This window comes from Arvicanthis niloticus, chromosome 30 (genome assembly GCF_011762505.2).
Source record: "Arvicanthis niloticus isolate mArvNil1 chromosome 30, mArvNil1.pat.X, whole genome shotgun sequence".
In the NCBI taxonomy this organism is placed as follows: domain Eukaryota; kingdom Metazoa; phylum Chordata; class Mammalia; order Rodentia; family Muridae; genus Arvicanthis; species Arvicanthis niloticus.
In genome coordinates this window covers 5,094,010-5,116,527 of record NC_133438.1, presented here as the reverse complement: position 1 = coordinate 5,116,527, position 22,518 = coordinate 5,094,010, and the positions used below count along the sequence as shown (strand labels likewise).

Sequence of the window (22,518 nt, the reverse complement as noted above, 5' to 3'; positions counted from 1 at the left end):
CCTTGAATTCTATTTTGATTTTTTTTTTTTTTTTTTGTTTTTTCGAGACAGGGTTCTATTTTGATTTTTAAAGATCTTTTCTTCTTCTTTTTCTTCTCCTTCTCCTCTCCTCCTCCTCCTCCTCCTCCTCCTTCTCCTCCTCTTCTTTCTCCTCCTTGTATGGGTGCTCTGCTTGCATATAAGTATGCACAACACATGTTTGCAGTGCCCATGGACATCAGAAATGATGAAGTTATAGAGGGTTGTTAGCTGTCATGTGACTGCTAGAACCAAACTCAGGTCTCCTGCAAGAGCAACAAACACCTTAACTTCTGAGTTATCTCCCCAGCCCTGGCCTTGAACTCTTGATCTTTCTGGTACTGTGATTACAGGCATGCACCCCCATGCCCAATTCCATTCCTCTCTCTTCTGTATAGACTTTTAGAAGTGTGTGGAAACGGCCAGAAAAGAGACATGGGAATGCTTTGAAACTCTGTTTATTTGGATACATCAGGAGACCTGAACATTTATCTTCATGGCTAAGATTTCTGTTCTTTTTTGGGGGAGTATGATAGCATTTCTGCTTGAAGTTACATGTGACCATGTGATTTCCTTTAGCTAGAAAAGTTGAGAACCACTGGCTCAGAGGTTAAGAGCACTAGCTGTTTTCTGTAGAAATAGTGTATCAGGTTGGGAATGCAGTTGTACTGAGTACTTGCCTAATATGTGCAAGACCCTAGGTTCTGACCCTAGCCTACACACATACACACACACACACACATACAAATTAATTTTTAAAAGCTATCCTTAAATTTTTATTATGTTTTTATTTATGTGTATGGTGTGTGGATTCCTGTGGAGGCCAGAAGAAGGAGATGGATTCCCTGGAGCTAGAGTTATAGGTGGTTTTGAGCCATCTAACCTGGGTGCTAAGACAGGGTTTTTCTGTGTAGCCCTGGCTATCCTAGAACTCCCTCTGTAGACCAGGCTGGCTTTGAGTTCAGAGAGCCACGTGCCTCTGCCTCCTGAATCCTGGGATTAAAGGCGTGCGCCACTAAACCTGATTCAAACTTGGGTCTTATGGAAGAGCAGAAAATACTATTAACCACTTCGTCATTATCTTATTCTGTTTGTTTGTTTTTTTGCATTTAGAGACAGGGTTTCTCTGTGTAGCCCTGGCTGTCCTGGGACTCACTCTGTAGACCAGGCTGGCCTCTGCCTGTAGAGTGCTAGGATTAAAGGAGTGCGCCATTACTGCCTGCTCAGAAAACATTGTCTTAAAGCTGAGCTTGAGGGCTGGAGGAATAGATGGCTCAAGGTGTAGGAGCACTGGCTGTTCTTCCAGGGAACCCAAGTTTTATCCCCAGCACCTACACAGTAGTTCTTATTTGTAGGCAGACTTTTTTTGCAACCTATTTTTAATAAGGGTTCAACTTCTCCTCTAGCCCACCACCCAGAAGAGGTAGTGAAAGAGAAAAGTTACCAGGTTATGGGGGAAGTGGACCTGTTCAGTAACAGTTCTTTGGGGGACCAAGCTTGATCTTCTTGGGCAGCAGTTCTGTCCTGTAGCAAACACCAACTAAGATTCAGTAGCTGCAGACCAGTCCTCTAGGCAGGCAGACACCAGGCACAAACCCACGCTACAGTCTGGATCTTTGAGCAAGCAGACACTAGGCAGCTTTAGTTCAATCCTGAAGAAATTTGCCATGCACACCGACTGGCCTGAGGTGAGAACCTCAAGAACCTTACGAGCAGTTCTTAGGTGAGTTTCTTTCAATGGTGGCATTACCACAAGTTGAACTCAACAATGCTATGTAAGTTGAACCAATACGTGCATGTCTTTAGTAAAGACTAGCAAGACAGAGCAAACCAGACCAGTGCTCCAGCTCCCACTGTCGGTGGGGTCGTATTTATGCTCCTTCATCATGGGTCCTTCCACATGTCTGCTATATCAGAACATCCTTTCACCTGTGTCTGCTTCAGGAAAACATTCTTTTCTTTCATGTTTCTGCTTTAGCAAGACAGACATCCGTTCACCTGTGTGCCCCAGCAAAACACCATTTGACATAACCGACTTTCCAAAGAAAGTAGAAATTTCCACTTCACACATCACTCTGTAACTCCAGCTCTAAGAATTATAACGCTGTCTTCTGGTCTCTACAGGTATCAGAACACACACACACACAGAGAAAACAAGATTAAAAAACAAACCGAACCTGGGAGATGCTGGCAGTGAGGGTGCTTGTCACCAAGCCTCATGACCTGAAATCCATCATTGAGCCCCAGCAAGTATGATGGAGGAACTAGCCTGCAAGTTATCCTTTGACCTCCAGATGTGCCTCTTGGTACATGGGTGCCCCATACACTAAATAAGTAAACAAATACATAAATACATAACAACGGGGCCTGATTAAGCTGTAGAGACTATTTAAAAATGCTAACCACATATATGGATACTCACCACACAAGTCTCATAACTTTTCTGTTGGGCTATTATTTACTCTTTTAAACAATAGTTACTCATTGTGTGTATGGGAGTGCTTTGCCTGCATGCCTGTACTCCATGTGCGTGCCTGGTGCCTGAGGAGGTCAGAAGAGGATGTCTAGTCTGGTGGTGGCGCACGCCTTTCATCCCAACACTTGGGAGGCAGAGGGAGGCAGATCTCTTGAGTTTGAGGCCAGCCTGGTCTACAGAGTGAGTTTCAGGATGGCCAGGGCAACACAGAGAAACCCTGTCTAGAAACAAAACAAAACAAAACAAAACAATTGAACTCCATCCTCAGCCCCCCCCCCCTACACACAAGGAGAAAAAAAAAAGAAGAGGTTTTTAGATTCCCTGGAACTGCAGTTACAGGTACCTATGACCTACCATATGGATTCTGGGAACTGAACCCAGGTGGTTCAGTCCCAGCGGCAAGTGGTCTTAAATGGCTGGGCCATCTCCCAAGCCCCCTTAGTTGGATTGTTTTTAATAAATCATTGGTTTCAAGGAACCTCTAGACAGTTTTTAAAATCTGACAAAAATATAGGCATTCATGCAGGCAAAACACCCAGACACCTAAAATAAAAGAGAACAATGAAAAATAACATTAAAAAGCTGGGCACGGTAGTACAGGTATTTAATCTGAGCATTCAGCAGTCAGAGGCAGGCAGATCTCTGTGAGTTTGAGGCCAGCCTGGTCTACATAGCAAATTTTAAGACAACTAGGGTTATGTAGTGAGACCCTGCCTCAAAAATAAAAGCTTTACTGTTGAAGGTAGTGTTAGAATACTTTTTTTGGCTTACATTTCATCAACTATTCATCATAGCCTGTTCTTTCTCTGTCCCTCTCTGTGTGTGTCTCTGTCTCTCTTGCTGTGTGTGTGTGTGTGGGGGGGGAGAGACAGAACCTAGGGCCTTGCACATACTAGGCAAGTACTCTACCATACAACCACACTCCCAAGCTGATACACTATTTCTACAGAAAACAGCTAGTGCTGTTAACCTCTGAGCCAGTGGTTCTCAACCTTCCTAATGCTGGGCTCCTTTAATACATACACTTCTCATACTGGAGAGAGGAGTGGTCTGTGGAGGTCGACTGATCCTTTCAGACTCAGGTCATTGGGTTTGATGGTAAGCACCTTTCCCTGTTGAGCCATCTCCCAGGCCCACTTAGAGGATATCTCCCTGTGTAGTTCTAGATGGTCAGGAATTCACTGTGTAGACCAGGCTGGCCTGGAACTCAGAGTTCACCTGCTTCTACCTCCCTAGTGATATGATTCTCTATATTGCATTGTAGTTGCCTATTTGTCATCTCTGTATTGTCTAATACAGTTGTGACTGACTTGGAGGTGGGGCACATGTCACAATGTTAGAATGAAGTGAGATGTCACAAGTGTAAAAATACACACTGGATTTCTAAGACAGGGCAATGACAGTCAGGTTCCCATGTGTGAGAGCCAGGCGCAAGGGTATGATGCAGAGTGATTGCAGAAAAGAGGAAGATGAGATTCAAAGTTGCATTATCTGAATTAATGAGGGGACGTGCTGATAGAAGTGTGATCTTAGGTGGCAGCCAGAGCAAGTGCTAAAACCTGCATCAGAAGGAAAGGCTAGGGGGAATGTCATCTCATCTAACTTCTGTTTGTGCTCTTCCGCTAATAGCAAAGGGCCAGGCAGGTACAACTCTGACACTGAAACAGTTCTGAATCTCTACACTTTAAGGACGTGTCTGTGGTTCCCTGAGGGGCTGCAGGAAAACCAAGGTTTGCTTTGCAGTGGCTGTGGTGGTGGTTATCAAGATGGCTACAGTGAGGTCAAGCTGAATCCATATAGTCACCATTAGCAGTAGTTATTCCAGAGCCAGAGAGATGGCTGAGTGGGTAAGGGTTGCTGCTGTTGGGCTTGATGACTTGTGTATGATTCCTGGAACCTACATGGTAGAAGGTGAGAACTGACTCCCATGTTGTCTTCCGACCTCCACACAAGTGCCGTGGCATGCGCTCCCCCTCCCCCATAAGTGTAATTTAAAAACTTTTAAAGTCGTTATGGGGATAGAGAGATTGCTCAGTGGTTAGAGTGTTTCCTGTTGCTGCAGAGGACCCAAGCTCAGTTCCTAGCACCCATACCGGGTGGCTGACAATCATCTGCAACTCCAACTCCAGGGAGGGGAATCCCATGTCTTCTACTGTTGTCACAAGCTCTGTGCACACTGAATTAAAAGGAAAAACAGAGCATGGTGGTGCATGCCTTTAATCCCATCACTTGGGGGGGGGGTAGGAGGAGAAACAAACACAAAGGCATAATCTTTCTGAGTTCCAGGCCAGTCAGTGCTACATAGTGAGACCCTGTCTTTAAAAAACAAACAAACAAAAAACCAAACCAAACCAACAACAACAACAACAAAAACCCAGTCATTGGTGGTGGTGCACACCTTTGATCCTAACACTTGGGGGTCAGAGGCAAGTGGATCTCTGAATTCAAGGCTAGCCTGGTCTACAGAGTGAGTTCTAGGACAGCCAGGGCTTCATGGAGAAACCCTGTCTCCAAGAAAAACAAACAAATGTTTTTTTAAAAAATCGGCAGCTATGTTACGTAGCGTCTTTGAGCTTAGCTTCTCAGGGGGACAGTGCAGAGGATTGCAGGTCTGAGCTCAGAGCCACACAGGAGTCGTTCCATATGTTTTGAAGTAAGAAGATAGCTTCTCTGTGAATGTGTAGTACTCTGTGTGAGTAATGAAAGGTCCCACTTAGTTTCATCTAACATGTGGCTCTCCAGCCATGGATTAGCTCCTCGAGGGCCAGGGAGTCATCTCTGCAGCCTTCTTTACGTGCAAGTAACTGTTTGTTGAGGAAGCTGTCTCATTTCTAAACTAAAACAGTTTTTTTTTAATTACATTAATTTCAATACAGGGCTTGGTGGCACATACCTTTAATTCCAGCACTCAAGAGGCAGAGGCAGGTGGATCTCTTTGAGTTCGAGGCCAGCCTGGTCTACAAAGCCAGTTCCAGGACAGCCAGGGCTGTACAGAGAAACCCTGTCTCAAAACAAAACAAACCCAAAACATTTATTTTTACTTGTGTGTGTGTGCATGCATTTGTGTGGTGAGGTGTGACGTGTGTGCCTGGAGGTCAGAGGACAACTTGCAGGAGGCAGTTCTCTTCGTCCATCTTGTGGGTCTCAGGAGTCAAACTCAGACTAGGGAGTCAAATGAAGGTCGCTGGCTTGGCAGCAAGACTGTTTATCCACTGGGCCACCTCACCAGTCTGGTCCTTCACCATTGTTAAAATGGAGGGAACGTTTTAATCCTTTGAACTTTGTCGCCCCCATAGGGCCTAGGAGGAAGTTTCTTGTGAGAGTGTATGGAGAAGCCTTGCCCTAGTTTGTTGTCTACTGCAGTGATAAAGACCCTGGTCAAAAGCCGCGCAGGGAGGAATGGGTTGATTTTATCTTACAGTCCACCATGAAGGGGAGTCAGGGCAGAACTCAAGGCAGGAGTGTTTTTCTTATCCACCCCAGAACTTTTTGCTCTGGGGTGACACCACTCATAGTGTGCTGAATCCTCCCATATCAATCAAAAAAAAAAAAGTCCCACAAACTTGTCTACCGACCAATCTACTGGAGGCCTTTTTCCTTCTTTTTTCTATTGTGGTCCCCTTTCCCAGAGTATTCTCTCTAGGTTGTGTCAAGTTGACAAACAAACAAAAAGCCCCCAAACAACAGAACAAACAAACAAAAAGAAGCTGGGGGTGGTGGCACATACCTCTAATCCCAGTAAGATGAAAGGAGCTCACCACCACGGCCAACGGGCATGCTTGAAGTGGAAATTTCTGGTTTCTTTGGAAACTCAGTTATATCATAATGACTTTTTGTAAAAGCAGACATGTGAAAGAGTGTTCTGCCGAAGCAGACACAGGTGAAAGAATGTGTGATGTTTAAAGAGACTATAAATATGACTGCAGATGGTGGGTCAAGGCCCGGGTATTGTTTCACCTTCTAGTCTTCAGTGATGATGCTCTGGTTACTGGTTGGCCGTGAACCACGTTGCAAGTCTTCCCTTGTCATGACTTCATAGAGATTAACTCATTAAGGAACTTCTAGTGAGATTCCAGCAGCTTCTTGCCACTTTTGCAGACTCAGGCTGATTGGTGGGTGTCTTAGTTAAGGTTTTACTGCTGTGAACAGACACCATGACCAAGGCAACTCTTATAAATAACATTTAACTGGGGCTGGCTAACAGATTCAGAGGTTGAGTCCATTATCATCATGGCGGGAACATGGCAGCACCCAGGCAGGCATGGATCGAACTGCCATTGCTGATTCGTGTGTGGTGTCTGCTGAGTAGACTGGACTGCAGCTGCTGATTCATGTTTGGTGGTTTTCTAGTAGACTGAACTGCTGATATCCTGACAGCAAAGATTGCAATTGCCCTAAAGAAACAGGTCAATTTCCTTCATGTCCTAATAACCTTTCTTTTCTACTACCTCTGGTGGGTGGTGGGCAAGATGGGGGAGGTTAGAGCTTTTAAGAACCCTTATCAAAGTAGGTTCTGAAAAATCTCAGCCTACACATGTTCTTTTAAGAAAGTGTCTTGCTGGCATGGTGGTGGTGCATGCCTTTAATCCTAGAATTTGGGAGGCATAAGGTTGATCTCTTGAGCTCGAGGCCAGCCTGGTATACAGAAGGAGTTCCAGCACAGCCAAGGCTATACAGAGAAACCCTGCCTGGAAAAACCAAAACCAACAATAGCAACAAAACAAACAAACAAACAAACAAACATCCCTCCAAACTTAGCAGCACAGACTTCCTGGTTCCTCACATGTTCTATGGTTCAGAAACTCCAGACAGCTGGCATGGTGGCATGTTCTAGTGAGTGGTTCAGGGAAGACCAAATATGTTGCCATTGGCATGGAGCTGGATTAGCAGTCATTGTCCTGAAATCCTCTCCAGGGTCTCCCAGTCAGCCTGGGAGATTGCAGAGCTGAGGAAATCTGCTTCCAGATTGAATGACTGACCCCTACTGGTGTATAGGGGATGATACAGAGTCAGAGACAGGGGACCCCACAGATGTCAGGGGTAAGCAGCAGCTTGTGAGGTGAGGTCTTGAAGATAGGGGATTTTAATTAATCCCTTCTCTCCTTTCAAGCTCAGGATTTTAAAGTACTGTCAACGATGTCCCTGGTTCCATAGAGGCCATGGACACCTCTCTCTTTCACTTCTTTTGTTCTCCTGTGTTATCTATCTCTATCCTCTCTCCTCACCACCTGCCCTTCCCCTTGAAAACAGTGTCACCTACTCATTGATTGGAGTGTCATCTCCTACATAAACACGGCAAAGGAACCCCTTGCCCTCTGGATCCCTGGTCCTGAGCTGGTGAGAGCTTCAGTTGTCCAGGGGATAATGAAGACCTTCAAGAGTTGCCTGTGCCTGAGACCTAGAGAGCACTGGAGCCCAAGGTCCAACAGCAGTGCCATAGTCAGGAAAAAGTCCTTCAGGGGTCCAGCAGTCTAGACGGGCATTGCTTCATACACAGCTTCTGACATGAGCCCTCGGTCATATTTCTTCTTCCGTGGTCCTGGTGTATGTTGGAAACTGAAGTTGGCATCCCGTGTTCAGGCCAACAGGGCCTTATAGTAGATGGGCAAGGTGCTTTCTTGCTGGGTGACTCAGGCCAGTGGGGTGGCTTAGCTGGTCAAAGAGCTCACTACCTGAAGTCCTGTATTCGATGTTAGCAACAAGCAGTGGAAGGCGGGAACCAACTTCTGCAAGTTGTCCTCTGACCTCTACACATGTGCTGTTATGGTACCCATACATACACTTGTGCACTCACATACACAAAATTTGTAGATTCTCAAGGACTTATTTTATGTGCATTTGTGTTCTGCTTGCATGTATGCTTGTGCACTGCATGCTTGGAAGCTACAGGAGAGTGTCAGATCTCCTGAAACAGAGGTCTGAGCCACCATGTGGGTACTGGGATTTCATCCCACATTCTCTGGAAGAGCAGCTGTCATCTCTCCAACCCAGAATAACAAAGTATTTTCTATAAAGCAAAAGGACTTCCTTTCTGAGCCCAAAGAGTGGCAGCCACATGTGCTGGTCCACACCTGTAGCCCTCAGCACTTGGAAAGTGGAGACAGGAAGATCAGAAGTCAAGGCTAGCCTCAGCTACATGAGATACATTTTTAAAGGAACATGCCTCACTTGGCTGTGGTGGCGCATGCCTTTAATCCCAGCACTCAGGAGGCAGAGGTAGGTGGATCTCTGAGTTCAAAGCTGGTCTGTGTTGGGGGCCGACTTTTAGCAGAAAGCGGCTATCAGCATTGCAGCCATCTTGAGCCATATACCCTGACATGAGACTTGGATTACAATAGCCTACAACAGCTGAGCACACTCTGATAACATCTTGCTTTAGATACCCAGGACTTTCCTTGGGTGTGTGAGATTAAAGGTGTGTGACTTAAAGATGTGACTTAGAGATCAGATTTAGAGACAAGACCTAAAGGCATGACTTAAAGGTGTGACCAAAAGGCATGGCTTAGAAGTGAGACATATAAAAGGCGAGAGAATCAGAACAATTAGAAGAGAACAATTTGGAGTAACAGAGATTCAGACACTAGGAGTAGGAATAGACATTAGACACTGGGAAGAGAACAAGAAGGAGTACAGCTAGGAACTAGAAGGAGTAGAACTAGGAACTAGGAACTCAAGACTTGGGACTTGGACTAGGAAGAGAGACTGAAGAATAAACGGGATTGAATCACACTCTGTCTGTTCTCCATTCTTTGAGTCCGTCCTCACTCTCTTGCTGAACCCCGACCCGTGGACAGGAGCGGCAGCTTGGGCCGGGATACAGTGGCCGCCAATTGAGGAGTGGAGAGGGCCTCAACATTTTAGGCCGCCCAAAGTGGGCCAGCCTAGGCCTCAACATTTTTGGCGCCCGAACAGGGACTAGCTTGGGTCTCAACAGGTCTGGTCTACAGAACGAATTCCAGGACAGCCAGGGCTACTCAGAGACACCCTGACTTGTAAACAAACAACACAAACTTTATGGGAAAAATCCTGTAGAGGTTAGGAACTGATGGGATGCACCTCAACAGAATAAAAGATGCTTACAACAAGGGTGTGCAGCTAACATACCGACTGAGACTGTTTTCTCTAAACTGAAATCAGACAAGGTTGCGTCCTCTCTCTACTTGTACTCAGTATACAGCTCTGCTCAAGTCGCTCCTAGAGCAATACGTCAAGAAAAGGGATACAAACAGCAAAGAAGCCAGATTGTCTCTACTTGTAGGTAACATGATTCTCCCGCTCAAAAGACTCTGTGTAGTAAGACATTAGGAAAAAGAGTTCACTCACAATAGCTTTTAAAAGGAAAGTACGTGGGGTTGGTGAGATGGCTCAGTGGCTGAGACTGCTGTCTGTTTTTCCAGAGGACCTGAGATCAATTCCCAGCAACAACATGGGTGATCTGATGCCCTCTTCTGGCATGTAGGTGTGCATTCAGACAGAGCATGGATGCATTAAAAATTTTAATTAGTTACTTTAGAAAAAAAAAAAAGGAAAGTACCTTAGACTGAGTAAATCTAACCAGGGGGGTTAAAGACCTCTACAATGAAACGTTTTAAGATTTTGATTAGATGAGGGGCAGACAGACATGCTGTGCTCTGGTACTGGCAGAATTAATACTGTGGAAATGGCTGTAATTACCAGAGGTAACTGACAGACTCAATGCAATTCTCACATATCCCACCCATACTTGTATTTTATATGGCTGGGCAGTAATGGCGCATGCCTTTAGTCCCAGCACTTGGGAGGCAGACAGACAATCTCTTAGTTCAAGGCCAGCCACATTGTGACTTCAAGGCCAGCTAGAGTTATACAGCATCTCAAAAAACAAAACAAACTTCACCCCAACTAAATCCACTACCACCACTGAAAACACAGTAAAATATATCAGGACATGATATATCTGGCTTTGAGGGGGAGAGAAGTGGTGGTTGTGGGGATGAGGATATTAGAGGGGTTAGACTGATGTCTGGTGGACTTTATCATAAGCAGGTCTTAGGTAGGTGACAGGGTGGGGGTTGTGGGGAATCAAATCCAGAGCTTTGGGGATGCTAAGGTATATGGTATAAGTTATTTTATGTATATTGGTGATTTTGCCTGCATGCATGTTTGTATGCCTGGTGAGGAGCCAGAAGAGGGTGTTGGCTCCCCAGGTATTAGAATTATAAATGGTTGTTGAGCTGGGTGCTTCTTTACTAGAGTACGCAGTGCTCTTAACTGCCGAGGCATGGCTCCAGCTCCGTCAGGAAGTGTCTTTTGAGGGAAAGCAGGAATTTAATATCTGACTTTTGGATTGAGTGATCCAATTCACTCATTCACCAACAGATATTTTGTATTGTGTCCCTGCCCCCGTCTTGGCTTAGCATTTGATATTCACATACGTGTGATCATGTGCAGGCATGTGGCAGGCAGAAGACAGCCTCTGGAGTGGGCTCTTTCCTTCCACCGTGTGCTCATCTGGGATTGAACTCCTTTGCTCCTGTAGAGGACCTGGGTTTGAGTCACAGCACCCATGTGGTGACTCACAAACATTCTAACTCCAGTTCTAGGGAATCTGATGCTGTCTTCTGACCTCCAAGGGCACCAAACACACATGTGGTGTATGTGCCTACACGCCACCAAAACACTTACATACATTAAAAAAAAAAAAGTATTCAAGGTTATCTTAGGCTGCATAGCAAATCTGAAGCCAGGCTAGGCTTCTTGAGATCATGTCTCAAGAAATAAAAGCCGGGCGGTGGTGGCGCACGCCTTTAATCCCAGCACTTGGGAGGCAGAGGCAGGCGGATTTCTGAGTTCGAGGCCAGCCTGGTCTACAGTTCCAGGACAGCCAGGACTACACAGAGAAACCCTGTCTCGAAAAACCAAATAAATAAATAAATAAATAAATAAATAAATAAATAAAAGAAAGTTTATATAGCTGTCCCATGGGGCAAATCAAAATTAAGGAATGAATAAGTTCCATATTTCAGGGCCTCAGAAGCACTAGCGCTCAATAGCTTCATGTACCCAGTGTCTGTCATGCCTCAAAGAAAGTATAGCATTTGCCACCGATGGGAAGATGTTGGATAATTCTTCAAGGGCTATTCCATTCTTTGGGGAAGGGGGTCCTTGGGCTGGGCATCAGACTAACCCTCCTCTCCCTCGGCTATTTCCAGCTGTTGCCCCCTCCCAACTCCCAGTACGCGAATCTAGAACTTAGTCCTAGATGGGTCCCAACCTCTTGTAATTGCTTCTTACATACCAGAATGCATCTTACAAATAGGAAATGTCTTCACTGGCCCAGGCCGCCCCTGCAATGTTACTGCAAGACATCCAGACCCTCCTCGAAGAGCCCAGCGTGCCAGCTACCCAGAGCAGTGGGTGCTGGTGACCTCACCAGCACTCTTTTCCATTCTGGAGAACCAGCTTTTTTTGCCTGCGTATATGACAATGCCTGGCTTTCTCTGAGTTTCAGCTTCCCCATGTATTCAATAGGAAGTCTAAATCTTCCCGTTCCTTTGCCTTGGAATGGCTGGCCTCCTCTGGGCTTTACTTTCCTCCACCAAATCACTGGCAAGAATCACAGCCGCTCCCCACCTTTAAGATGCGATTTCATGTAGCCCAGGCTGGCCTCCAAGTCGTTATATTGCAGAAGATACCCTTGAATTTCTGATCTTCTGTTTCAAGCTATTACAGCTGGCTTCATGCAGTGCTGGGAATCTAACCAAGAGTGTGCATGTTAGGTAAGCATTCTATCGACTGACCTATACCTCCAGCTCTGTCCCCATTTTTATACCTAGCAAGCAAGCTCCAGTTTTTAGATTCCCCACATGCTCAGCGGGAAATAGTACATTTTCCTTTCTGTGTCAACATCTGGTCGTCTCCAGCCTCTGTTTCCCCATATGTTCAGTGGAGCACATACGCCTTATCTAATCTGGCAACATCTTCTTTAGGCATTGATTTCCTCATTTATGAGACGTGAGGATTGTGACCGGGCCAAACCAGAACAGAGATCTGGCCTCTGGACCTCATTTGCTCATCCAACAGAAACAACCCTTCTCTAACCCGCTGCCTTGAGTGATTTGGCCTGAGCGTAAAGGGGAGGCAGGGTAGAAAGACAACAAGCTGTACATTCCAATTCTTTATGGGTGGCTTGCGAGACCTCACAGCATCTAGCTTAAGTTTACTGGTCACTTAAAGCAACGGAATGGCTCCTTCTGTGGATGGTATGCAGCTGAGAACTGGGTTTTTTGGGGTTTTTGTTTGTTTGTTTGTTTTTGTTTTGTTTTGTTTTTTGCAGGTCCTTCTCCTTGGCCACGCGCCACCCCCACCCCTTTGCGCGCTCCCTTTAGAGCGGCTGACTCCAGCCTCGGAACCTTCTTGTGTGGAGCGTGCGTTTCTGAACGGTGCTCTTTCCCAGGGACGCCGTCGCCCCTCGCGCCCCTACGCCCCCCGACCCGCGTCCCCGGCGCCGCCGGCCCGGAGCTGCCCGGAAGCTCGCTCCTACCGCGGCGCTCCTCAGGGCAAGCCCCGGTCCGTCCGGGACCTCGGCCCCGTTCTCCCCCGGACCCGAGAGGCTGCTGCACCGGGTACGGGGGCCGGGATGGAGGGAGGAGCCTGGCTTGGGCAGGGCACGAGGCCGGCAGGTCTCTGGGTGTGGGTCGGAGTGGTGAGGCGACGAAAGCGACGCCCAGAGCCCAGGAGAGGAACGTCGGGAGGCCAAAGCTCCTTATGGAAGCCAGGGGAGTAGGAAGCCCTAGGGGATATAACGGGACGGGGTGGGTTAGAGGTCCCCAGGCGATGCATCCTAGAACCCAGGAGGTGAAGAGGGACCAGAGGTGCCAGCTGTATCTGGAGAGGCGGGACCAAGGTTAGGGGTAGCTGTGTGGGAACTAGAAACCAGAAGGTCTGTGTCTGGGGTTAGGAGGATGCTCCAAGGTGGTGGCGGCGACGGAGAGAGAAACGAAGATGTCAGGATACTTTGTGGGTGGAGACGGTGGTGAATGAAATGTAACAAGATGGGGGCGCATACTGGAGGCAGGCAGTTGAGAACGAAGTATAGACGATGGGTTTCCCCGAGTGGAAAGAGAATGGCGAGACCTTTGAGTGCAGAGTGTGGGGATGACATAAAAGAGCCCTGAATGGAAAGTGGGGAATTGGGTTAGTGGGACTCTAGATAAGTATCGAGGAAGGAAACTTGAGGTGACGACACCAGTGGAGATTGGGGAGGCTCTGAGGGTATTGAGGGACCTGAGGGAAAGGATTAAGCCGGAGCTTGAGTAGAGCTCTGAGAAAGAGAAATGGGTGGAAGGGAGAAAAATCTCGGAGGCCACTAGTGTCTGGAATGTGAGATTAGAGAGGACCTAAAGTGAAAAGGAAAGAAACGTACTTGGAGATTGATTTCGGTGGGTGGGGGGCGAGCCGAGGGAATCCGAAAGATGTCCGAGGTTCTGACCTGAGTCGGGTGGAGCGGGGTGTTGCGAAGCCCTGGTGTAGGAGTCCCGGAGATGGGGACTGGAGTCACTTTTTACTTTGTAGGGAGGTAGGTCAGTAGCACAGTCTGGCAGAGCACGGGAACATCTTCCTTTTTAGAATTTTTTTTTTTTTTTTTTTTTTTCCTGAAAGGAAGAGAGGATCTTAACTTCTCTTCCCTCCGCCGCTCCCAGCTGCCGCTCCAGATGCTGCTGCTGCCGCCGCGGCCTCCCCACCCTCGGTCCTCCTCTCCGGAGGTCATGGACCCACCGCCCCCCAAGACTCCCCCTTTTCCCAAGGCGGAAGGCCCCTCCTCCACCTCTTCCTCGGTGGCGGGGCCGCGGCCACCGCGGCTGGGCCGCCATCTGCTCATCGACGCCAACGGGGTCCCCTACACGTACACGGTGCAGCTGGAGGAGGAACCTCGGGGCCCGCCGCAGCGTGAGGCGACCCCGGGAGAGCCAGGTCCTCGCAAGGGCTACAGCTGCCCAGAGTGCGCTCGTGTCTTTGCCAGCCCTCTGCGGCTGCAGAGCCACCGCGTGTCGCACTCGGACCTCAAGCCCTTTACTTGTGGTGCTTGTGGCAAAGCTTTCAAGCGCTCCAGCCACCTGTCGCGGCACCGCGCCACCCACCGTGCGCGCGCTGGTCCACCTCACACCTGCCCGCTCTGTCCACGCCGCTTCCAGGACGCCGCGGAGCTGGCGCAGCACGTGCGACTGCACTGAGCTCGGCCCTGACCTCTCTGGGCCACCACTTCTGTCCCACACAGCGTCACTCCCACACATGCCCCAGTTCTGCTGAGGTTACTGCCTTACCCTAGGCCTCAGTTTCCCCACTCATCCCCAAAGAGAAACATTATCTTTTCTCCCGTCTAGCTGTGTGATGTAGACCGAAGTTGTTGCCCCTCTGGGCCTGGGTGTCAGTTGGAACTGGGCTTCAGTCCGGCTGTGCTGTGTAAACCTTTGCAAAAGCTACCACCTCTCCTGAGTTTGGTCTTCTACTCTTCCCAAGTAGTGAGGTCTTCGTGGAAGACAAGACAAAAGCACCGGCACGGTCTGGATCACCTCTGTACTTCCCTCTAATGCCCACGACCCCTCATTCTTTGCCCAATAAACATTCCGCAGTTCATTCTCGGGTTCTTACTTGCATGTGGGTTGTGTTGGGAGAAGGGAGAATTGAGTTTGGACCACTAGCACGTAGGAACCTTGTGCTCGAAGTATGTTTCCAATCGGAGCTGTTTTCTGATGCTCAGGCAACCCGCCCTCTTCGTCCTCTCTTGGACCTTCGTCTCTCTCTAGATGCCTGTTTCCCAAACCCGTTACTGGGGAAACCAAGGGTCTCCGGTCCCTCTGCCGCCTACAGCTGTGGGAGCAACCCGAGGCTGTCCGGGGCCGTTTGGACCCGAGAGCCTGCTGCACTGGATACCAGACGGGGTAGGAGGGATGGAGAACCTAGCGGCTGCGGAGGGGTCCCAATAGGCAGCTTTTGGAGAACTAGGCAGCTTTTGGAGAACTAGCCTGGTTAATTTCCAAAGGCAGAGGCCTCACGCTTAGAAAGAACTTCAGGTGGGCCGTGTAACAAGAGAACCTAGACATAGCGGATGGACCCATTACTAGACCAGGATGGCTGCTGGATGATCTGAGGAGGACACATGAGGGGCAAGGGGATTGAGGTCTTGATTGCGTATAGTGGGAAAGTGACTGCACTGAATACAGTGGGTAGTGGAACCCAGAAGATATAGAGAGATCCCAGGGGCCTTATAGGGATAACACAGAGGACCCTGGGCAAAACGCATCCCAGACGGAGTCCGTGTTCCTTTCCCATCCATTAGGCCTCATTTACATCTACGGATGCTGATGCTGCTACCTTCCTGCCCTCAGATCTGGATGCTTCTCTCTATTGAGGCCATGGAGGCCCTTCTCTGTTGGACAGGTGGATCCACAGAACCTGGACTTTCTTCCTCCACAAGATTTCCCCAGACCTCGTCCTTTTCAGGGCCCAACCAATATCTTCTCATAGACGCCCAGGGTGTCCCTACACAGTGCTGGCAGGACGAGGAATTAGGGAGGACAGGGCCGATGGGACTTCGGTTCACAAAAAGTGCTAGTTACAGCTGTCTAGTGTGCTTTAGGGTCTTCGAGTACATGTCTTACTTCTAGCGTCTTCCACTCGGAAGTGAAGCCCTTCAAATGTAACACCTGCGGGAAGGCATTCACGCGGGCCAGCCACCGCTCCATTCATTGGGCAGGTGGTGGACAGCCTCACAGCTGCTTGCTCTGCCCTCACCCCTTTTGGGATTCGGGCGAGTTGGTCCAGAACAGCCGTGTGCACTCAGGGGACACCTGTTCCAGTGCCCACTCTGCCCATGCTGCTTCACCGAGAAGACATTCCAGAAGCACTTTCGGTGGAAGCATCCATGAACTGCTTCTGGGGACCCCAGGGATCGTGGGTCTCCTCCTGAATTTCTCAGACACTGGTCCGAGTTGCAGCCTGGCTTTCAGAGCCCTAGACACAAACTCAGTCTTGGTTCGAAGAGTCTCTGAGCTGTCAGTGCATCATAGTGCTTTGGAGGTATATGGGAATGAGCCCTCATAGAGAATAGTCCTGCGCCTTGAACACTTGGGGTATTTATTATTATGGATTCCTGATAGGAATGGAGGGCGATGCTGTTTGTGAGAACTCTTGTCTGGGAAGTTTTATTGGGTAGTCAGAATCTCTATTTTGACACTGGAGGTAGGGCCCTAGATTGGACATTCAAACATACCTCATCCCATTCTCAATCATTACTTAAATTTTTGGGAGACATTTTAATTAATACTATCTTGAACAAAGACCTTGACTGGGCAGTGGGAAAGTGCCCTTCTCCTCTGAGAGTTAGGCCTACTTCAGTTTCCCCAAACCTGCCATTTATTTATTTATTTATTTATTTATTTATTTAGACAAGGTTGTAATGTAGTTCCGGGTGACATTGGACTTACGATCCTGCTTCCACTTCTTGAGTCTGGAAACTCTGGGCTTTGGGCATGCTAGGCACCCTACAGACTGCACCACATTCCCATCACCTTTGGAAATAAGATTCTGAACACTACCCCTCCCCCCACTTAAACAACAACCCACTTTAATATAAATATATATATTTAAAAGTAGCACCTCAGACCTTAAGCACAGCAAACATGTGAAACAGTTTTAACAGTAATTACCTTTAGTGTGCACAGGCCAACCTGATACATATTTTAAATCTAGGGTTTACTTTGTTATATACAGTTCTCTGTGGTTTGAAACACTGATGTAGGGCAGGTGATTCTCCCTGGACTTGCTGACCCAGGCTGCAGTTTACTTTGTAAAAGTGAAGTGCAAGAGTGAGCTGCTTACTCTCTTTCTTGGTTGACACATTCGGTCTTCCTCTGCGAGGTTAGTTAAGCCATGCCTCCCTCAGGGCTTCAGAACCCCAAAGAGGATGCTGCTTGTGAACCGGAGAGGCAGGTGGAACCTTGCTGTAGGTCTAATAAACATGTTTTCTCTGATTGTTTTGTACCATATGTAGTTACCCTTTTTACACGACTTCTTTTGGGGCAGAAGGGAGAGGGGGAGTGTCTTAAAGGTTGTGCATTTACACCGACTGACTTCAAATAATACCAACAGCGCTTGGATCTTAAGCTTCAAGAGTGGTCCGGCTCTAGGCTGAGCCTTTGATATGTTACACCACTGCATCCTCTCAAAGACCGTTGAGAGTAACTTCCCACTTAACAGGTAAGTAAACTGAGGCCATGGAGGAATGAGGGGCAGGGATTGGAGTGTAGCTGTTCCACAGGCAGTTCCAGTGGGGGCTATTTCCTGACCCACACTGCGGAGAAGTAACCACCACACAATCCATTCTCACATCCTGGTCCTCTTATTCCTTTAATCCTATGCATGGATGGGGGTGGGTGGGTGGAGGTTATGCTTGGCTGAGGCGTCTAGGATTAAAGATGTGCTGTACTAGCCAGCTCCTTAGGGATCATTAAAGGGGGACTCAAGTTTCACCTCAATTTTCCTTACTGCCTCATACCTTTTGACTTTCCTCGGCCCACTGGTCACATTGCCACTCACCCGGAGGACCCCGGAACCTCATCAGCTGTGCAGGATGAGAATTTCATGAGGATCCCTGCCTGGGCTTTGGGAAGGGCTGGGGGGGGGGGGGGGTTGTGTGTGGGGTGGGGGTGGGGGGTATTGCAAGGGGCTATCGCGCAAGTGCGGTCCCGACCTCCGCGCAAACGGCAGGCCTCACCTGGGCTCCAGGAAGGGGCGCCCCAGGCCCGGCAGGCCTGGTCTGGCTAGTGCCCGCGTCTCTGCGCGCTCCGCCATCCAGTTCCGAGACTCCCCCTCCTCTGCCGCTGCGCCCGCTTACTGGTGGGTGGGCGCTTCTCTCCGCGACACTTTGCAGACGCTCCCCAGCGCTGGGCATGGGCGCCGCCACTGCCGTCGGTCCGGGGCTGGAGTCCGTGCGCGGGTGGGTGAGAGCGGGGCCTCGGCCCCTGGTACCCTGATCATCCAACGGCGGGGAACGGTGCCCACGGTCGACACCCCCGTGCCGGTTGCCCATTCTGGGACCCTTTGCCTCGGTCGCCCCCTCCCACTTGTGGGACAAAGGGCGGGGGCGCATCCCCACGCGTGACCTCCCCCGCACTGCGCACGCGCCCAGCTCCCACATCGGGGAGGGGCTTTACTCGCCCACGCGAGTGCGGGAGGAATGGGCGGCTTGGGACAGGGGAACGCTTGCTGGATGGACCCCCACCTCAAAAATGGAAGTTAAGGGTGGCTGTTTCTACATTTATGGCTTTGGGTCCGGAGATGGTCCATGATGAAGGGCTTTCTTATTCAGGCCAAAGTGTCCCTGTGGTGTTGACCCCACTAGGAACCAAAGAATTTAAGGGCTGAGCTCCTTCACAACCAAGGGTCCTCTCGCTGAGCTTCCTTGCTCTGGGTACATATTTTGGAAGCCTCAGTTTCTCTGTCCAGAAGTATGGGTCCTTTTTTCCCTCAGACTGGTGATTCCCTCCTTGCTCCGGAGGAGCAGGTACTCCACCTCTCCCGGGACTGACTATATTTGGTGACCTGTTTCTGTCCAGTGCCCCCGAGGGCTCAGCTGCTGGGTCTACAGGAAGCCTCGATATGAATGACAGAAACAACCGTAGGCGGACAAGTGAGGCACTTGGGGACCCTTTCTTTCCCCATCCTTGGTCCTTGGACATTCTGGTTCCCTCTGTCCATGGGACAGCTATGGTTGGGGGTGGTCTGTAAGGTTCAGGCTACTTCTGGGATGACTTATGCTGGCCTTTCTGCAGTGAAGGACGAAGAGACCTTTGAGATCTCCATTCCCTTTGGAGAGGCACCCCACCTAGACTCACAAATCTTCTACAGTCTGAGTCCCTCTCGGAGAAATTTTGAGGGTGAGCTGAGAAAGGGCATGGAGGGACTGGAGTCAGGTAGGGTACTGCCTCATCCTGGGGCATGACCTCCGTCCCTGCTGTTCCTAGAGCCTCCAGAGGCCCTGATGAACAGTGTTAAGGCCCAGCTGCACATGGCACTTGAGAGGAACTCGTGGCTGCAGAAACGCATTGAGGACCTGGAGGAGGAGAGAGACTTTTTGCGGTGTCAGCTGGACAAGTTCATTTCCTCTGCCCGGATTGATGCAGGTGGGGGCGGGCACACAGTCCCCCAGGACCTGCAGAATTCAAGACCCACTGTTGGTCGGGCCTGATGGGGACTTGACATTCTACCCTTCTCCTAAGGCCCATGCCTGTTTTAGGGCCTTTCTTTCTTGATTGAAAGACTTCTTTCATTTACTACCTTGTGATGGACTGCCCCTAACTCCGCACCTCAAACCCTTGGCACAGCTGTCTCCGTGGGTCTGTATTTCCAGCCCAGTCCCTCGTCTTAGGGGAAATGTCCCTTTGTCAGTCGGCCTCAGAGGGGCCATGCCAGCACCCCAGGATTTCTGAATGATGCAGTCATCTATCCATTAGAGGTGCCCTGAAATAACAATCAGGGTCCTGTCTTCCCTCCACCCTGCTCTACATTATTGTGGTTCACGTTTCACGTTTTTTTTTTTTTTTTTTTTTTTTTTTTGGTTTTTCGAGACAGGGTTTCTCTGTGTAGCCCTGGCTATCCTGGAACTCACTTTGTAGACCAGGCTGGCCTCAAACTCAGAAACCCGCCTGCCTCTGCCTCCCAAGTGCTGGGATTAAAGGCGTGCGCCAGCACCGCCCGGCGTGGTTCACGTTTCTTTCAAAGGCTGTGGGGTCTCAGTACCTCTTGTCTGCTAAACTTTGCCTCAGGGTCCTGGGCAGATTCCACTCCTTGCCTTGCTCTAACCTATGACTAGTAACAGCATGGTGGTGTTACCTCTTCTGATAGGCAAGACCCTATCTCCTTATTAATCTGTGTTGACAACCATTCCCAGCATATTTCCCACTCTAGGCTGCCCTTTTCCAGATCTTTAGCTCAGGGTTTTTTTTTGGGAGTATTTAACCTTTATTCAGGCCATAACCCTAACCTTTGTATCCATCCAGCTGAGCTGGTGGCAGGCTTCCTCACTGGTAACAATGACAAAAGCTCTAGCAAAGGACCTACAGTATTTTGAGGGTCTAGCTTACTGGGGACCCAGCATTGGGATGGGGACATGTATGGCCCCTCTTCCTATACTGAGAGCTCTGTCCTGGGTGGTGAGTCCATGGGATGGGGACATTTATGGCCCCTCTTCCTATACTGAGAGCTCTGTCCTGGGTGGTGAGTCCAGTCTTTCCCTGGTGTGGCTGGGCAGTCTTGATTTCAGTTCTCCTTAGGAGTCCATCCCTTAGAAGATGCTGAGTCTGAGCTCCCTATCTAGGGGAAGGTAGTTAGCCTTTCCCAGCACCCAAATTGAACCCTGACTTCTGTAGGAGTCTGATATCCAATCCTCCTACCCAGAGGCATTGTGTGCCTCTTGGATTTTGACTCTTCACGCTGGAGCTCCCAGGATACATTTCCCCCACAAGCTCTGCATAGTCACAGATCCTCATGAATTTTCTGGACCTGGACTCTGTCAAGTTCAGAGCCTAGAAAAATGCTCCTAATATTCCCTGAATCCCAGCTGGCTCTATGGCATTCAGTGTAGCTCATGTCTACTTGGGAGCTTCACACTGTCCTCATCCTGAGGACCTGGCCTCCAAGTCAATTTTTTCCCCTTCAGGTCAGTGATAGGACATTGTGTCACAGTTCATTTTTGTCTCTCTTCAGAAGACCACTGCCGGATGAAGCCTGGACCTCGGAGGGTTGATGGGGACAGCCGGGCTGGGGTTGGGGGAGAAGCCTCAGACCCTGAGTCGGCAGCCTCTTCCTTCAGTGGGGTGTCGGAAGAGGGAAGTGCCAGTGAAAGGAAGAGGCAGAAGCCGAAGGGAAGTACTGGCAGGAGGCGATTTGGGAAGCCCAAGGCTCGAGAGAGGCAGCGGGGTGAGTGGGTACATGTGATGGGTATGTTAAGGGGTTATCCACCCTGAATCGCAGTGTGAGCTCTACAGGGATGCTCTAACTCCCCCTATACAAAACAATCAGACCTAATTTTATGTCACAGCCCTTTGTGGTCCTGAGTTAATTTTAAATTTCGGTTTACACCAACCAGCAGATTCAGTCCTGTATCGTTAGAAAGGAGGTCTCTGGGCACACCTTATAGGAGCCTCTCCTTTCCTCTGGTGTCTGGGGCCTGCCTTCAATGCCCCCAGTCCATCTCCATTTCTTGCTGAGGTCTCAACTGTTTTCCATTTTGTTCTCCTTTCTTTTCCCGGATGGGGCTCCTCATGTGTCCCCACTTCCATCTTTTTTCTTTCTTGCTTGCTTTCAAATCTGTGGCTTTCACCCTTCTACCTGGGCTCCCCCATGTCTCCGGCCCCGCGTGAGTGTCTTTCCTAGTCCTCCTCTTTCTGCCCTCTTGGTCCTGCAGTGAAGGATGCTGATGGGGTCCTCTGCCGCTACAAGAAGATCCTGGGCACCTTCCAGAAGCTGAAGAGCATGTCCAGAGCCTTCGAGCACCACCGTGTGGACAGGAACACCGTGGCGCTGACCACGCCCATCGCAGAGCTACTCATTGTGGCTCCCGAAAAGCTGGCAGAGGTGGGAGAGTTCGACCCATCCAAGGAGCGCCTGCTAGAGTATTCCCGCCGCTGCTTCCTGGCACTGGATGACGAGACTCTCAAGAAGGTGCAGGCTCTCAAGAAGAGCAAACTGCTCCTGCCCATCACCTACCGCTTCAAGCGGTGATGCTGCCGCCCCGCACACCTCCCCGTCCAGCAGACTGCTGGCCAAGCTGGGCTTCCTGGGGCACCGCCAGGGCTAGAAGCTGCTCTTCCTGAGTACTGGGCCCTGTCTCTCGGTCGCAAACGCTCCGCACCCCATCTTCATTTCACTTCGCAAGGGCTGCCAGCTCGGCCCCCCTAGCCAGGAGTAGCCCATCTGCATCTCACGCGAAGACAGAGCATTGTTCTGAGAGTTTAAATTAAAGAGACTTGAAAATTTGCAATAAA

The 22,518-nt window shown here is 49.4% G+C and overlaps 2 protein-coding genes across 11 annotated transcripts; both read left to right on the top strand.

Moving 5' to 3' along the window:
* The first annotated feature begins 12,928 nt into the window (after window positions 1-12,928).
* LOC143440811 (zinc finger protein 580) lies at window positions 12,929-15,109 on the top strand. 3 transcript variants are annotated; one of them, XM_076927624.1, is made up of 2 exons: window positions 12,929-13,098; window positions 14,176-15,109. In XM_076927624.1, exon 2 carries the CDS (start codon window positions 14,188-14,190, stop codon window positions 14,704-14,706), a length of 519 nt encoding a protein of 172 aa, XP_076783739.1. In that variant the 5' UTR covers window positions 12,929-13,098; window positions 14,176-14,187; the 3' UTR covers window positions 14,707-15,109. The 3 variants fall into 3 exon arrangements, with proteins under 3 accessions (XP_076783739.1, XP_076783740.1, XP_076783738.1); XM_076927625.1 differs by having other exon boundaries at window positions 14,139-15,109; XM_076927623.1 differs by having other exon boundaries at window positions 14,135-15,109.
* A 2,241-nt stretch (window positions 15,110-17,350) lies between these two features.
* Window positions 17,351-22,518, top strand: Ccdc106 (coiled-coil domain containing 106). Of its 8 annotated transcripts, none has more exons than XM_076927615.1 (6): window positions 17,351-17,731; window positions 19,090-19,163; window positions 19,306-19,410; window positions 19,498-19,656; window positions 21,239-21,451; window positions 21,939-22,518. In XM_076927615.1, exons 1-6 carry the CDS (start codon window positions 17,676-17,678, stop codon window positions 22,253-22,255), a joined length of 924 nt encoding a protein of 307 aa, XP_076783730.1. In that variant the 5' UTR covers window positions 17,351-17,675; the 3' UTR covers window positions 22,256-22,518. The 8 variants fall into 8 exon arrangements, with proteins under 8 accessions (XP_076783730.1, XP_076783737.1, XP_076783736.1 ...); XM_076927622.1 differs by lacking the exon at window positions 17,351-17,731 and adding an exon at window positions 18,202-18,370 and having other exon boundaries at window positions 19,311-19,410; XM_076927621.1 differs by lacking the exon at window positions 17,351-17,731 and adding an exon at window positions 18,202-18,470 and having other exon boundaries at window positions 19,311-19,410.

Bases quoted from the DNA above. Each gene is read 5' to 3' on its own strand.
- LOC143440811 (XM_076927624.1), top strand. From the start codon at position 14,188: ATGCTGCTGCTGCCGCCGCGGCCTCCCCACCCTCGGTCCTCCTCTCCG.
- Ccdc106 (XM_076927615.1), top strand. From the start codon at position 17,676: ATGTTACACCACTGCATCCTCTCAAAGACCGTTGAGAGTAACTTCCCA. The intron at 19,164-19,305 runs GTGAGGCACTTG...GCCTTTCTGCAG, and splicing joins AAACAACCGTAGGCGGACAA to TGAAGGACGAAGAGACCTTT. The intron at 21,452-21,938 runs GTGAGTGGGTAC...TTGGTCCTGCAG, and splicing joins GGCTCGAGAGAGGCAGCGGG to TGAAGGATGCTGATGGGGTC.